The sequence below is a fragment of the Oncorhynchus keta genome, chromosome 14 (assembly GCF_023373465.1).
Source record: "Oncorhynchus keta strain PuntledgeMale-10-30-2019 chromosome 14, Oket_V2, whole genome shotgun sequence".
NCBI classification, from domain to species: Eukaryota; Metazoa; Chordata; class Actinopteri; order Salmoniformes; family Salmonidae; genus Oncorhynchus; species Oncorhynchus keta.
The window spans coordinates 30,378,875-30,395,510 of NC_068434.1; the positions used below are offsets into that span (position 1 = coordinate 30,378,875).

The 16,636-nt window shown below is 44.8% G+C and overlaps 1 protein-coding gene across 1 annotated transcript; it reads left to right on the top strand.

Annotated features, from left to right (window-relative positions):
* The first annotated feature begins 111 nt into the window (after window positions 1-111).
* Window positions 112-13,315, top strand: LOC118393190 (protein dispatched homolog 3-like). Its single transcript, XM_035785608.2, has 22 exons — window positions 112-1,124; window positions 1,958-2,560; window positions 5,804-6,829; window positions 6,992-7,211; window positions 7,476-7,612; window positions 7,795-7,929; window positions 8,051-8,211; window positions 8,366-8,505; window positions 8,646-8,737; window positions 8,838-9,002; window positions 9,212-9,373; window positions 9,702-9,851; window positions 9,983-10,119; window positions 10,223-10,383; window positions 10,477-10,607; window positions 10,744-10,919; window positions 11,018-11,144; window positions 11,244-11,389; window positions 11,504-11,663; window positions 11,830-11,943; window positions 12,183-12,352; window positions 12,497-13,315. The coding sequence occupies exons 3-22, from the start codon at window positions 5,815-5,817 to the stop codon at window positions 12,845-12,847; spliced, it is 4,050 nt and encodes a 1,349-aa protein (XP_035641501.1). The 5' UTR covers window positions 112-1,124; window positions 1,958-2,560; window positions 5,804-5,814; the 3' UTR covers window positions 12,848-13,315.
* The last annotated feature ends 3,321 nt before the right edge of the window (window positions 13,316-16,636 follow it).

The following is a 16,636-nucleotide window of genomic DNA, read 5'->3' on the forward strand; positions in this document are numbered from 1 at the left end:
TGTGTGTGTGTGTGTGTGTGTGTGTGTGTGTGTGTGTGTGTGTGTGTGTGTGTGTGTGTGTGTGTGTGTGTGTGTGTGTGTGTGTGTGTGTGTGTGTGTTGTACAGCTAGCTTTTCAGGAAATGCAGGATAGTTATGGTTGAGTCCAACACTGATTTGAGGAGTATAGCGATGAAGTGTAGAAAGCCACTATGCAAAATTATTTTACTGTCCTTAGGCAGTCCTTTACTGTCCATATCTCAGAATGCATTCAAATATTGTACCCCATGTAAAAATGACCCCATGTATGCAATGTGCCTCATAGAGGCAGTGTTTTGTAGAGGCAGTTTCAGAAGTCTAGATCTAGTCCTACCAAGATGACAGGGATGTTGGTGTGAGAGACTAACATGGTTTTTGATTGAACTCATGCATGCACCTGTAATTGTATTCTCATTTTTTAAATGTAGATCCCCAAGTGGAGTATGCCCATACAACTGCAGCCCTAAATTTGTGATTCGGTACTAATAGCATTGCTTGACGTTAGTGCATCTTCCCCACCCTCCATCCATTTAGCATTAGCGATTCTAAAGTTTCTCTTAATTATTGACATTGTAAGTACGCATCTGTTCTGTTAGCCACAAGTCATGGAAAAGTTCCCAAAGGATGGTGTTTATTCTGAAAGACTAGCCTTAAAGAGACAGGCAACAAGCACCATCTGAGCAGAAACACTAACTTGTGTGTGATCAGGGAGAGCACAGTGTCTGTTCAGTCTTTCGGAAGGGACAGTATGGCTGTGTGTGTGCATGTACGCATGTCTGAATGTCTATCTGAATGAGAGGATGTGCTTGTGTGCGTTCCTATTACTTAACTGTACATGTTCGACTTTACAAACTGCCTGAAAGTGCTTGTATGCCAATATTTGTGATACATGTAAGTTGATGGAATGATGTCTGTTCAGATTCGATAGACTCATTAAACCCTAACAACAACAGTCTGGTCTCTGTGAGATTGCTTTGCAGGATGTCCTCAATAATTGCTAAGATCTGCAGAGTCATCCAATGCATCCCCATTCAGTCCTCCAGATGGCTGCTATGACTCACAGCAGTCTGGTATCTGTCGTCATTTCCCTCTGTTCCTACTAAGCAGGTGAGCTGAAATCAATGTAGATATCTAGGATTATTCTGAGGTAAGATGGTATCCTATGCAGCATCTTGAACAGGACAATGACAAAGGGGCCTGCATGTTGCAGAGACAGATTGACTTGCACTCACACTCCTGGCCCTGTCTGCAACCCCATTCTCCCTGCCTAGTAAGTGTAACAACACCCATTGTAATTGAGAAAACCAGCAGGAATTTACATTTCAGCCTTATCTAAAATATTTCCATTTAGCAATGATGGATTGGCTGTCGTCTCTTGTGTGAATGTTTGTGTGTATGTGCGTACGCACACGCTGAGCGAAGACTTACTGTATATTAGTTTTGAAAGCTTGAGATGGATGATGAAGTGATTGATTAAAAAGAATACAGGAGTGTATGTAATAAGACTAGAACATTATCAAACCACTCATTCATGACAGAAATATGATTAAGGAGATTGCAATACCGTAGGTCTACACCCATTGTAGTACATCAGTACATGGAACAATGGGTGTAGACAGTGAAGAATGTGTCAAATCATCACTGTATCGTAATGAACCAAAGTGATGTGACCACAAGCAGCCCTATCTAACCATATTATCCAATCATAGCAGTCTACTAAAATAACTACACATTTCATGATGAATAATGATAGCTCTGAGTCCCTTTAACAAAATGTATTAGATGTGAATGCAGGGGGGGATTGGGGCAACAAAAAATAACATTCTTGATGGGCTCAGACTCCTGGGGTTGAAATGATATCTCCTACACCTTGTCTTCAACTGTATGCAGTTACTCTGATTAACCTCCTGAACTACCCCCTCCCACTTTCCTCCTTGCAGAGCCCCGGCCAGACTATACCAACCAATTCCTCTCGAAGCCAAGGGAGAATCTGCTGCAGTCTGTTGGCAAAACCTTCACTTAGACACGTGTTTCCTACCAAATAGAGCTGGAATCAGAGACAGCCCTCTTTTTGTATTACCTGTTAGGCTGTGATGAGATGTATACCATCACATGTAGTGTCCTTGATGCCCAGGGCTGTGCAAACCCTCCCCTCGGTATGCCAGTCAGGAGAGAAGCCTGAACAAAGCCATGAGAGAAGAGCTGCTGGGAGAGTGAAAGAACTGATACTCTCACTGACTGTCGCCTGGACAACCAGCCACAGGAGGGAGGGAAGAGTGAAGGAAAGGGAGAAAACAACCAAACATAATTGTCATGGTGGCCAAGACACATTGAGTCTTGTATCAGAGAGGCTGCACAAAGGTGCAGGCGCTCTCCCTAGTGGAGCTAGAACACTGAACATTAAACAGAGATCAACAGAGCGAATCAAGTGAACATCTGGAGAACAAGTTTGAAATGAAATTGTTCAGCACAGGTTTGCATCCTCGAAGGACTCCATAGGGCTGCACACCCCGTCAGTTCATACCTCTACTCATCAAGCTCAGGTAAGATTCTCCGGTTTTGCCGTACTCTGCAGTAAATGGAGCTCTCAGGTGGAAGTTTCAGAGACCGTAGCTTGCTGTTAATGGGATGGTTTTATTTTTTTATCTGTCGTCAAACTTCGAATGGCTCTGTAAATCTCCAGGCAATCACTCTTCTTCTGCGATCACCCACCATCTCCCCCAGGTGTAGCAGCAGTAGTGAGATTTCAGATTTGGGTTTATGGTACTTGCATGTGTTGAGGGGGTCATCCGTGTTTGCAAATATCAAACAAATGACTGTCATTACAGTAGGTACAAATGGAGCATGAGTGTAAGGTCTTTAAACTTGAACTATGCTGAACCTTTATATCCTAGGGATCTGTGAAGAATAGAGGCATCACCCTCGGTGATTCCCCTTTAGTGATATACTCAGTTCTCATACATAAGCTTCTGGCATGCTGGGCTGAGATTAATGTCCCTTGCATGGTTTGTGAATTTGAACCATGCTGAATCTGTGGGGCAGGAGAAGCTGTGAAATCCATATTGGAGGAGATTGATCCTTTCCCAAATGGGGAGGGGAGGAAGGAGAGCAGACTGGAGCATAAACTTTCTTACTGACAACAGCTAAAAATAGTATGTATGTATCCTCCTTACCCCCACTTGTGCACACACACAGGCATACACATGCATCGGCACATCCCCAGAAAGCAAGGAATAAAATCCTTATGTGCCTCTTAGTGAGGGTGTGTTGGATGGCATGCTGGGAGTGTTTAGAGTGCCACATCAGATCCACAGGAGACTAACACTCAGCATAGACAGTACAGTACCAAGAAAACCGCACACTGCCACACAACAGCAATAGTCACCAACTGGCATTTAACCTTGGGCTTTGGTGCTTCACATTCCATAGTCAACCCAAAAAGCTAGCATTTGGTCTGGGAGGACAGTTATATCTTTAGTTCTCTAGAAAGTTATTCACATAAGGATATTAATTCACCTTTCACTGCATTGTAAATAATGTACAAAATGATCAACCTCATCCAATGAATTTGTCTTTGCTGTGGAAAATCTGTAGTTGAAAATAACCTATAAATTCAGCTGTGTCTACAATATGGGTCCAAAAATAAATGACAGACTAGAATGACAAAGTTCCAGAATCATGCTGATTGAAACGTTTGAGAATGCTTTTGTCGTCCATAAATCTATTTTTATTTCCCGACCTGCACAGCATAAATTGACTTCCTCTGCTCTCAAGCATTAAAGAAAAATGAAAAAGTTGAATGATTCTGGAAGCTTGTAAACACATTCCTCATTCTCGCTTCAGCCCTTGGAGTGTTACCCTGCAGCTGAGACTTCTCTAATAAAGATATTGTATGGCTGGAAAAGTGGCGCGGCTGAATTCGTCAAGAGGGGAAAAGAACGTGTCAGAGACCGATTATTCCAGGAGGCATCGCAGTAATCTGCCTGGTGGTGGAGGGAGCCAGGGATGCTCTACCGTACATCTATGTTATGTCTGTGTAACCGTGTTCTCAGCGACCGTTAACATGAAATACACAGCTCTGCTTTAATAGCACAGTCTGCATAACTGAAGAGTGGTGTAAGTGTGAGGGGCCAGCATGGTGTTTCACCACAACTGATCAGCAATTCCAGGGATGTGGAAACAAACATGGCAGATATGGACATGTACAGAGCTAGCTGATTTTAAACTGCCTTGAATATTAAACTGCACTAAGCTGCCTTTCACACAGGACATCATCATTTGTTGGTGTTGTAAGGTGTTCCATTTACCCCCTTTTTCTCCCTCTCCTTTCCCCTCTTTTTCTCCCTCTCCTTTCCCCTCTTTTTCTCCCTCTCCTTTCCCCTCTTTTTCTCCCTCTCCTTTCCCCTCTTTTTCTCCCTCTCCTTTCCCCTCTTTTTCTCCCTCTCCTTTCCCCTCTTTTTCTCCCTCTCCTTTCCCCTCTTTTTCTCCCTCTCCTTTCCCCTCTTTTTCTCCCTCTCCTTTCCCCTCCTTTTCTCCCTCTCCTTTCCCCTCTTTTTCTCCCTCTCCCCTCAACAGACTGATCCTGTGTCTAATGAATTTGTCCTCTGCAGACCCAGATGTTCTCCCAGTGCAGACAGATGTTGAACTGCTCTGTTCTCTCAGTGAGGGTGTCCATCTCTGCTCTGAACAATGGCATGGCACAGGGTGGACTCATTGTCATGGTGATCTCCTTGAATAGACTGTATTCGTGACTATGTGCAGGTGCAGTTGCAAATGTGTACAGATGGCTAGCTACTACGGCTGATAACAAATCATAATGCCTATTTTTGTTCTTGATCAACGGCCATAGGTTTACCAACCAAATTAACAATCGATTCAAATACACTTCTTATCGGAAATGTAAATATTCAAGACCCAGGCTGAAGAGAGATATGGAAATGATGCACCCACTCTTTTGTCCTCCCCGCCCCACCTAGATGACCCTGGAGCTAAATTCTAAAGATGGGAGATGACTTGCCAATTTGTCGTTAGCATGATTATTGCCACATGAATACCAAGTTACTGCAGTATCCTGTGTTTGCAGAATACCAAGTTACTGCAGTATCCTGTGTTTGCAGAATACCAAGTTACTGCAGTATCCTGTGTTTGCAGAATACCAAGTTACTGCAGTATCCTGTGTTTGCAGTGGAGTGAAAAGAGGAAGGAACAATAGCTTAAAACTACCAGAAGCTGTCCATCACCAGGGATAAAACCTCTCACATTCCACCTCTCGCTAACATTCCACACGTCTCTCCACTCTCCGTAATTAGACAAGTGAGATTATTTAATTTGCTGAAGATCAGCCAAACCCAAGTCGACTGCTGACGAGGACAAAGACGCCACTGAGCACTCTAGGGGAAATATTGTTTTTTGCACACACTGAAGGAATGAGTGAGAGGCATGAAATTACAGCCAATACTCTCTAAGCACCCAGCCTTAGTGTTCAGCATATTAAACTGGCAGACCGGTACACTGCTTTGGGCCCTTGAGACAAGGTCCATCTTCTTCCTAAATTCTCCCCTTGACGTTTCTGTCAGCTGAATAAGAACCCTGTGGGTCTTGGCTATTGAGGGACAGATTTAATGGCTGTGTTCTTGCTGGCTGTGTACTGCAGAATACCCTGCACCACTATTATGACTGCTCTATTAAATCACCTAGAGTTTATGTCTGTTTTTCTGCCCAAGGACAGGAGAGAATTTACATTCGGAGAGTGAGTGATGAGGAAGAACTGTGTGTGTTTGTGACAGGTGCTCCAGCCATGGACTTGGAAGACGAGACGTTGTTATTCCAGAGCAGCTGGGATGCTGAGAAAGAAGAGGAGGGGAAGGAGGAGGGCGGGGAGTCAGATACACAGATTAATGGGAGAACCGGCACCACTGGAGGCAATGGCGTTTGGGGAGCAGTGGGCTGGGTCTACACACAGCCCTGGGTAAGTGGTGTTGTCCTGGGAGTTGGAGTTTTTCTCCCCTGTGCCCTCTCTGCCTACATGTTCCTATACTGCCCCCCATTGGACATAGACCTTTCCTACAGTGCCTTTGAGGTTCACAGCCACTTCTCCGCTGAGCGGTTTGATGCACTCACCATTGCCATAAAGACTCAGTTGGGGTCCTGGGACAGACGCAGGCGTGACGTGGACCCCTATGACTCCACCACTCTACAGGAGCTGCTGTTGGACATGCTGGGTAGGCAGGGAGATGGAACATCCAACAGGACATCACATGGAGGGCTGACCTCAACATCTCTGAAAAAAAACTTGTTCAAAAGAGTAGTTATGGAACAGAGAGGAGATGCCCTGAGTCAGCGAGAGACTGAGAGGCATGGAGAGGCTAGGGGTGGTAAACTAGAGGTAAGAGAGGAGGATAAAAATACAACTAATTTAGGAACATTTGAGAGTCGTAAGTCCATAGAAGGAGAGGGTGACAGGGATAGTGAGAGATCTCAGACTAGGATGCGCAGGTTTGCCCCCAACTACTCATATCTGCAGAGCCAGGCCCTGTGGAGGATGGAGCTGGTGTTTGTAGCTCAGGGTGGGGTGGACAACAACATCTTCACCCCAGAGCGTCTCCGCACCATCCACCACATAGAGCGCCTGCTCATGCAGCATCCCCAGTTCCAACAGTTCTGTTGGAAGCCTCTGGAGGTCCTGAGAGACCTGCCCCTAGGCCCCTCCTACTGCTCCCCTCCAAGCTCCCTCCTCTCCTACCTCTTCCCCAGTGAACGGGGAGGCAGGATCTACTACGATGGCATGGGACCCAACCTGGCTGACATCCATGGTGAGTCTGATGTTTCAAAAACTGGGCAACTTCTGTAGGTACAGTTGCTGCTCTGCATGATTTAGTAGGGAGCTCTTCTGCTTGAGGGAGATCAAGCAGAATATTAAAGGGAGCAGGCAGTGACATTACCACTTTGATCTTCACTTGTGTTTTTACTCCCAGGTGCTCTGAGTCTAGCGATCACCCACCCACAGTTCTACTGGTATGTGGATGAGAGTCTGGCCCCTGACCGGCTCTCCTCCTCTCTCCTGCGCAGTGAGATCCAATTTGGAGCTCCACTGCCCTCTTACTGCTCCCTCCAGGACCGGCCTGAGGAGCAGAGAAGCCGCTTCAGGAACTTTGTGGTTCAGTACGCTGACATCCTGGCTCAGCAGTCCACCAGGTGGGTTATGGCTTATGGGCCCTCTGCCAAGGCTGATGATACACTGTGTAAGCTTTAAAAGAACCACATTCTAAAAGACATAAAATAGCCATAAGATGAACTGATGCTGTTTTTAATTTCTCACAAGACTTTAACTCTCCAGACCAATTGTAATTAAGCATAATCAAAGAGTCCCTCCTTTCATGACACCCACATTTCATGACGCCCACTATTCTTTCATTCTCTTGTCGCTGTCTCCTTATCTCTGGATATGTGGGGTGCCAGCCAGGTGAAGGTGTTGTATGGGGGCACAGAGCTGTTTGATAACGAGGTGAGACAGACCTTCCACAGAGACATGTTGCTGGCGCTGATCAGTGGAGGCTGCATCACTCTGCTGGTCTATTTCCTCACCTCCTTCTCAAGTAAGGTCCCATGCACTCTCCCACCTGCATTAGATACAACATGCATGTTAATGCAACATTTCCTATAGGTCATGTGCTGTTATACATGGTATCTGATAAGCTAGCATCAGTATAGTATTCTTATTATTTTGATACCACATGCATGAGGTCTCGCAGTCAGTCACTTTGGTGTGTCTCTACAGTGTTCCTGACATTCTTTGGGCTCACTAGCATTGGTCTGAGCTGCCTGGTCGCTCTTTTTCTCTACCATGTGGTCTTTGGGGTGAGATACCTAGGCATCCTCAATGGGGTTGCAGCCTTTGTGATCATTGGCATTGGTGAGTGACAATATGAAAAAATACTAGAATATCTCTCATGACCAAACTAGTTGAGAAACATCATCTTTGTTACAGATAACATTCCAGTCTTTCTTCTGTTTCCCCTCTCCGTGGTCTCCAGGTGTGGATGATGTGTTTGTGTTCATCAGTACCTTCAGACAGGCTTCCCACTTAGTCCATCCAGTCCAGAGGATGGTGTACACGGTGAAAACAGCTGGCCGGGCAACCTTCCTCACCTCCTTCACCACCGCAGCCGCATATGCTGCCAACACCTTCTCACAGGTACTCAGAATTATTGTCAGTCCTGTCAGTCCTGTATTATCCTTCCAAAGGGAATGCACAATAAATGAATGTCTGTGAGGTGGAACTGTCTGTATATGTATCAATATGAAAAGCATTATGTAAATGTATTGAGGTCTTTTACCCTTCCAATCAGATTCCGGCCGTGCATGACTTCGGCCTATTCATGGCCCTCATCGTCAGCTGCTGCTGGCTTTGGGTGTCCATCCTCATGCCCGCTGCCCTGTGTATCTGGACCCAGTGTATTGACCCCCAGGAGAATTCCTGTCTCAAATGGTGTGATCCCATCTTTCCTACATTTTGTGTTAGAGAACAGAGTTCCTATGGTTGTGCTGCTTGCCTTTTCATTCTGTTTTCCTATTATGAACAAAGTGTGGTTCTAAAGCTGTATCTCTCTGATACACTTCCTCTTAAAGGTGGAAGGCACTTGCAGGACTGCCAGTGAGCCACAGTCCTTTGTCAGATGAGGATGACGACGTGACCCTACTGTCAGTGGAGATGGAGCCAGGTGAGATCCATATCTGAACAGAGATAAATGAATGAAGGGCAAAATAATGAAAGGTAATAGAGTCCCGACACCATTCAGCCCCTCTCTCTGTCTCATCCAGGCTCCTGTGACACAGATGTAGATGCAGCCATTTTGTCCCTGTCAGTGGAGACTTCTCTCTCACCACCAGAGCAGGGAACTTCAGGCATGGTCAGCATTTACCTTCAGTGGGCTCTGAGGCACTGGGTGGCAGAGCCTGCCGTGGAGAACCGTAAAGTCATTCTAGGTAAGGGCTCTGTCTGTCTGCAGCAGTTGGAAGGACCACCATATCTCATGATGCCCATATTCCTTTTTCAACTTTTATCAGCAATGTCCATGAGTTTTGTATTGTCTATCCCTGAATCCTCCTCACAGAACAGCTATTTAATCGTATTCCTCTCCTCTCAGTGATCCCTCTCATCTCTTACCGACAAGTCTTTGTCTTGCTGCCAATAGGAATCTACTTCCTGGTCCTGCTGCTGTCTGCTGGGTGCTGCTGCCTCCTACGGCCGGCCACTCATGCCCCGTTACTGTTTCGTCCAGACACCAACCTCCAGACTCTGCTGGGACTGAGGAACAACCTCAGTGCCCAGGGCATATCCTGCCACATGTGCTCTGGTGAGATGTCGCCATCAATCTGTGTGATGGAACCCAGATGGGTGTAAAGTAAACAGATTCCACCACTTTAAAGCCAAATTAAACTCCCCAGTCCTGCAACTGTCTGGCTGTAAATGTCTTTAAGCAACATTTCAATTCATTTTAGACTGGGATATTAATTTACAGTCGACTCTTGGTAAGAGCTGACTCCATTGCATTATTATTCTTGCTATGGGTATTTGCATGCTCCAGTTCAGTGCTCACATTTACAACACTCCCAGGACATTGTATATACCAGGATAATAAACTCTGCCAATCATTTAGCATTGAATCGAAATGTCCCCTGCAGGTCTGTTCATGGAGAAACCTCATCTTCTGCACAGCCCTACCCATACTACCCCCTCCGTGGCTTGGTTTCACCCACATCAACATACCAAAAACAATTCAAACTCAACTCTACGGAGCCCAATCACACCAAGCACTTCCTCCATCACAACAGGTACTGGATATTATGTTAACATATCAAAACAGGATCCACATGAATATATCCCTGGCAATGTTCTGTCAATGTTTGAATGTGTGCCTCTATTAATCTACTGCGTATACTACTACTGTATCTTTTCATGACAGGGCCTCTGCTGACCGTGTATGTCTCTAAGCTGGATGTAGGCGCTTCTATCACTCTGTACCGCTTCTCTCTGAATACTAGCATGCCCTCGCCTTGGAAAAGCCTCAGTCCTAGGAATGGAGAAGTTCCATCCTTTCAGGTTAGATGACCCCAAAATAAAAATGCTCTATTACTGGGTTATGATTGAATATCTAACTTCTGATAATCAGCTTCATCATATAACTTCTGGTGTCTCTAAACAGGCTTACATTGAACCTCACAGCAACTTCAGCACCCACATGACTGTGTGTGTGTCCCACCCCAGCCCTCGCTGGATGATCACTTCCCAGTCATGTGACCCACGCCACGGCTGGAGGTCAGAGTTCAGCTTCTATGTGGCATCGGCTGAGCAGCAGCACAGCAGGTAAAAGGAATGACGTGGGACAGATGGAGGAATAGAGAACAGTCAAGCTGTTTGTGGTCAAACTGTTAACACAGCTGTCCTTGTGCCTCCTAGGAGGCTGTATTTTGCCCAGCACAAGCTTAGCCCTCATCCAAGCCGAGTGTGTGCAGAACCACCTGGTTGTGTGATCAGCTCCGGCCCTGACGGACCCACAAGGGGCTACTTCTACACACCGCTCCCCACAGGTAAGAGCGGGAGAACATCTGGAGCCAGAGGACATCAGGAAACTGCATGAATACTGAAATAAAAGATTGTACTATGAATTGTTGCTTGTGAATGTGATGGAGTGACCTTTTTCCTAATTTGTACCTTGTTTCAAAGATTCCACCTCAACGAAAAGGTCCAGGACCTCCGGTTTTAACCCCTGTAGTGGAGGTGGCTGTGGCCAGCCAGCAGTCCGTCCTCTGGTTGACACTGGTGCCATGGTGTTTGTAGTTTTTGGAATACTGGGAGTCAACCGCACCCAACGCACAGACAACCACGTCATTGGGGACATGGTGAGGGGACAACTGCGAGACTATAAAGATATGAAGGTGTAATTTAATTATCAATACTGTTTTAGTGGTTTTCATTTTCTTTAAAATGCTCTCCATAGGGCAGTGTGATATTGGATCCAAACTTTGATATCTTCCAAGAGATTGGTCATCTCTGCCAAATCTGTAAAGTCATCAGTGCTAATAAACAGCTTGTGAAGCCGGGAGGAGCCCAATGTCTACCCTCCGGTACAAACTGCACAGGCACAGTCAAACACATATAACAGCACACATACACAAACCACATTTGATATTAGTTACATGTGTCCTCTCTCTCCCTCTCTTCAGGCAACAAGCTTTCTTCTATCCTGCCCTTACTCCATCCAGACTGCCACTCACTCCCTGAGCCCAACCTGTTGCCAGGCCAGCTGTCCCATGGGGCCGTGGGAACACACGGTGGCAGAGTGCGCTGGCTCTCCATGGCCTTTGAGTCTGTGAGTGCTAGCCACTGTTGTACTTGGTTTATACTACCACCTCTAATGTAGTGATATAGCCCTGATCTGTGCCTATAACTGAGCCCATGTATTTTTCATCTGTCTGTTCCTAAGACTACCTACAAGGGGAAATCCTCTTTCCAGACTCGCTCAGACTTCCTCCAATGGGAGACCTTCCTACAAGAGCAGCTCTCAGCTCTCCCAGAGTCCTCTGCTCTACGGAAAGGTTTCCAGACCTGTGAGCACTGGAAGCAGATCTTTATGGAAATCATAGGCAAGTGGAGAAGCCAGAGGACATAGCTGTTCAATACCCAGGGCACAATCAAATATTTTGACTGCCTGTCAGGCAGCTAATAAATATATGTAAAAGATTATTATTTCAGTCCTTCTGTGAATGTAACTTTCCTGTGCTGACTGACTCCATCCTGGGTTATATGTAGGTGTGGAGAGCGCCCTCTGCAGTCTGCTCCTGTCCCTGGCCATCTGTGTGGCAGCTGTGTCTGTTTTCACTGCCCATACGCTTCTGCTGCTGCCAATACTGTTCACCATTATGGGTAAGACACTGCTGATCAATACTTTATTTTTATCAGGATGGCTCATTGTGAATAGACTGCAGAGAAAGGTCTCCAATAATTAGATACAATGCATTATTGATGTGTCATTGGGTGTAATGTAAGAGGCAGTCATTAACTGTTGTAATGTACATACTGTATGTTCTGTGGTTTTAGCCGTGGGAGGATTAGGGGGTCATCGGTCTATCAGTATGTGACTGTGATCTCTTGACCATATGCAGGGGTCATCTGTCTGGTGGTGGCCATCATGTACTGGCTGGGCTGGGAGTTGGGGGCCATGGAGGCCATCTCTCTGTCCATCCTAGTGGGCTCCTCAGTGGACTACTGCCTGCACCTGGTGGAGGGCTACCTGCTGGCTGGGGAGACCGTACCAGCCACACCAGAACACTTGGTAAATGAAGGATTTTCCTTGAGTTTATTCTGTTTACTTAAAAGTCATTCTGTGATGAATGCCACCGGGTTTAATGGAATACGCCTGAGGGTTATAATGCATAAAGAGAAAAGACTCATTATATTAATCTGTTTGTATTCTCAGGATCTGTCAGCTAAAAGGCAGAGACGGACCCTAGACGCAGTGAACCACGTAGGAGTTGCCATAGTGTCCAGTGCTGTCACCACAGTCATTTCAACCATCCCTCTCTTCTTCTGTGTCATCGTGCCTTTTGCTAAATTTGGTCAGATCGTGGCCATAAACACAGTAGTATCCATCTTGTTCACCCTGACTGTGACAGCAGCCATGTTAGCCACCATGGGCCCTGCCAACTTCCACAGGCCTCCCGGTGCAGTGCTGAAGGCCAGCCTGGCAGTACTGGGTACCACAGCCTTTGGCGTTGCCCTGTGCTGGGCAACTAGGACCAGTCCCTGGCACACAGTAGTCACCATGTGACCACAAACTCAACCACTACTGTTACATCTGTAAGCAAACCTAAGAGGCTTGGTATAAACCTCAGTTTATCATTGTTCTATACATGCAGCTGTAAGGTTTCAGATACGTAAAAGCATCTTGTTGAAGTAGACCATTCTTGATGTGGATAAAGTTTAATCGTTTTTTTACCAAAAGAACAGAATGTGGTCTCTTGAGAATAAATAGTCTGCAGAATAGGTTTTGGTTTCTGTGGATGCAGCCTACTGCAGCCTACTACAGAAGGAGATTACACAGTGTTGATTTAAATACTGGTTGGATCCACGTTGTTCTATTGTCCATGTTACTCTGTTCCTGAGAATATTTATTTTTTTAGAAAATTGCTAGCTTCTCTGACCTGCTATTAGCACTAACCTCATCTCTGATGGTTGGAAACCACACTTTGAGGTCCAAGAAGACATGTGTTGAATCATAATAAAAACATGAATCATTGTCATGCCTTATTCCAGTGAAAAGCCTATCACTCACATCACACCTCTTCACTTGTCTGATTGTTCAGAAGAGAATGTTGCGAGTCAAAAGATTATTCAAGACAAGGCCAGTGTAAATTGGGAATATTGTAAAAACTAGGATAAAATGTGCTTTACTTTACTGGCCTCACTCTTGTCCAGTCTACATGTGTAGGTATCAGATGTAGTGTGAGATATACCATTGGGTTCTTGGTAACCTCCATGACCAAGGAAGGCCCTTCTCCCTGATTGCTCAGTTTGGCCGGGCGGCCAGCTCTAGGAAGAGTCTTGGTGGTTTCAAACTTTTTCCATTTAAGAATAATGGAGGCCCGGTCTTCTTGGAGACTGTAGGCATTTTTTGGTACCCTTCCCCAGATCTGTGTCTCGACACAATCCTGTCTCAGAGCTCTACAGAGAATTCCTTCAAACTCATGGCTTGGTTTTTGCTCTGACATGCACTGTCAACTGTGGGACCTTTATATAGATGGGTGTGTGCCTTTCCAAATAATGTCCAATCAATTGAATTTACCACAGGTGGACTCCAATCAAGTTGATAATCTCAAGGATGATCAACGGAAACAAGATGCACCTGAGCTCAATGTTGAGTCTCATCGCAAAGGGTCTGAATACTCGATGTAAATACGTTTTTATATGTTTTTTTATATTTTCAATAACCTGTTTTTGCTTTGTCATTATTGGATATTGTATGTAGATTGATGAGGAAAATAATATAATCCATTTTGGAATAAGGCTGTAACATAACAGAATGTGGAAAAAGTCAAGGGGTCTGAATACTTTCCGAATGCACTGTATGCTGCTAATAACACACACACTTGGGAAATGTTTCCTTCTCCTGAGGCTACCTACTAACACACTCCTTGAGTGCTGTAACATTCGGTGGAAATAGAGCAGTGATTTGAGAAGCATTTCGAGGAAGGAATATTGCAATTCCACAAACAATTCCACAGACAGGAGTAACTCAAATTTAACATCTGATAAGGAAATTAAGGACTAACCACACATACCTGAACAAAAATGCAAAGAAAAATCCTAGCCCTCTCATTATGGTTCAAATGTACTGTACATTTCTCTCTAAGGCCTAAATTAAATCAGATCAACGATAGCGGACACCCTGATGTTTTGGAGGTGTGAGAGGTCGAAATGCATACACTGCCCCATTCGCATAAAAGGTCAGAATGAGAAAGTGTAGGCTATATATAAATAATTACGCTCAAATTGACAAATCATTAAACGAAATAATGAGAATTTCTATCATCCTAATCGAGGTGTAGATTAGACCTACATCCCACGTTCCAGTGTTCGAATTTGTAAACAAGACTGCATGGGATTTCTGTTAATGTGACTCTGTGCAGCCAATGACAATGTCTGCTTTACATGTAATGCACTGCCAAAACAACAGCTATGCAGTCTGCAAAAGCAGATATGATTGAATAGACCCCGAAGCTATACTGTGGTATCTTCATGCACTTCAGACTGTAAATTGTAAACCTACAAAAATGTGAGTTATGTACTGTGATGAAGGTATCAATTCTATGGCACAGTCAGTGCTTCATTTGAGCCGATTCCCGCCCTTGACTTTTTCGTTGTGGAACTTATTTGCCAGGATCTGGTACCTCTCATCGCATGCCTTTTTTTTCTTCACTGTAATGTAAACATTTCAATAAAAGCAATCACAGTTAATTCGAGTTGCCTTTGTAATTCTAATGCCCCCTAAAAACGTATTGTGAAAACGTAGATGTTCAGCCCTCGTCTGATATTCTAAGAGTGAATTTGCGTTGGAAGGACCAGGTTTATAGTTTGCGCAACATAGCAGCCTAGGGAACAACACGTTGCTGTGGTAGCCTCTCTCACAGAACTAGAATGAGATTCACATTATATTATCTCCAGTGGCGATTTGGGAGATGCAGGTAAAAAAATTGTGGAATGCATGCCAGCAAAGCCACTACACAACACAAACCTAAACGATACATTAATTGCACTATAACAGTGACAAACGGTGCCCACAAACTGTTGGGGCCTACATAAAGCTGTCCCAACAGCAGAGTCCCAACAGCAGTCCCAACACCTTACCACTGCTACACCTGGCTATCAGTGAAGCCTTGTCTGGCAGCGAAACAGTTCATTCAGCCTCATTTACTGCCTTGACAAAAACATAGCTGATATGGCTGATTGCTTAAACAATGTGGTTTCTACTGACAATTTAGATGCACAAACTATGGCATAAAGGGACAAGTGGATAAGAGACCATCTGTAATTTCGATTAAGACGTTAATGAGCGAGCTGTACATTGGACGAAGTCAATATAACTATTTGTTCAGCACTTTTGAAATGTACAGCAACATAATTCATAACATGGGCCATTCTTAGTGTTCTTCCTGTACACAAAGTCAGAACCTTAGGATAAATAAAGGGGGCATATAAGCAGACAATGAAAGCTCTTACAATATTTGATGATTACATTTCTCTAAAACAGGCTACATGTGCACTATCAATTCAGAACAGTAGGTGAAATTAAGAGGGGAAACAGGACCAAATTATGAGTGAGGCACATGGGTTACTAAAAGCTTACTATACAACATACATTTACTATTACTTTCTTAGCTACCATATATATATCTTCCTGGCATATTACAGCCTTTATGCAGCAGCATACAATACATTTTTTGACTCACCTTGTGGTGCTGTGCTCACTTGAACAGGAAGGTGGTGCCTCAGTACTTCATGGGAAAATAGAGTCCTCAAACTTTTAACTTGGGCTCCTGAGTGGCGCAGCGGTCTAAGGCACTGGATCTCAGTGCTTGAGGCATCACTACAGAAGCTCTGGTTTGATTCCAGGCTATATCACAACCGGCCGTGATTGGGAGTCCAATAGGACGGCACACAATTGGCTCAGCATCCTCTGGGTTTGACCGGTGTAGGCCGTCATTGTAAGTAGGAATTTGTTATTAGCTGACTTGCCTTGTTAAATAAATAAAAAATCACAAAAATCAAAGCCTGGCATTCTCTGGATTTATGGTGCTTTCAAGGCAACTGGGAACTCGGAAAAAAACAAGGTCGTATTATGACGACGTCAGTGATCTTCAGGTCATAGCTCTAGAAAAAGCCCAGAGTTCCTGATTTATAATCCCGAGTTGGATGACCATTCAAAACGTATTTTCCCAGTCGGAGCTCATTTTTTCACAAGTTCCCAGTTGTCTTGAACTCACTAAAGTCAGATTTGCCAGTTCTGCGTTAAAAGTTGTTTTGAGCGTGGCAGAAGTCATGCTGGATTGTCAGCATGGCC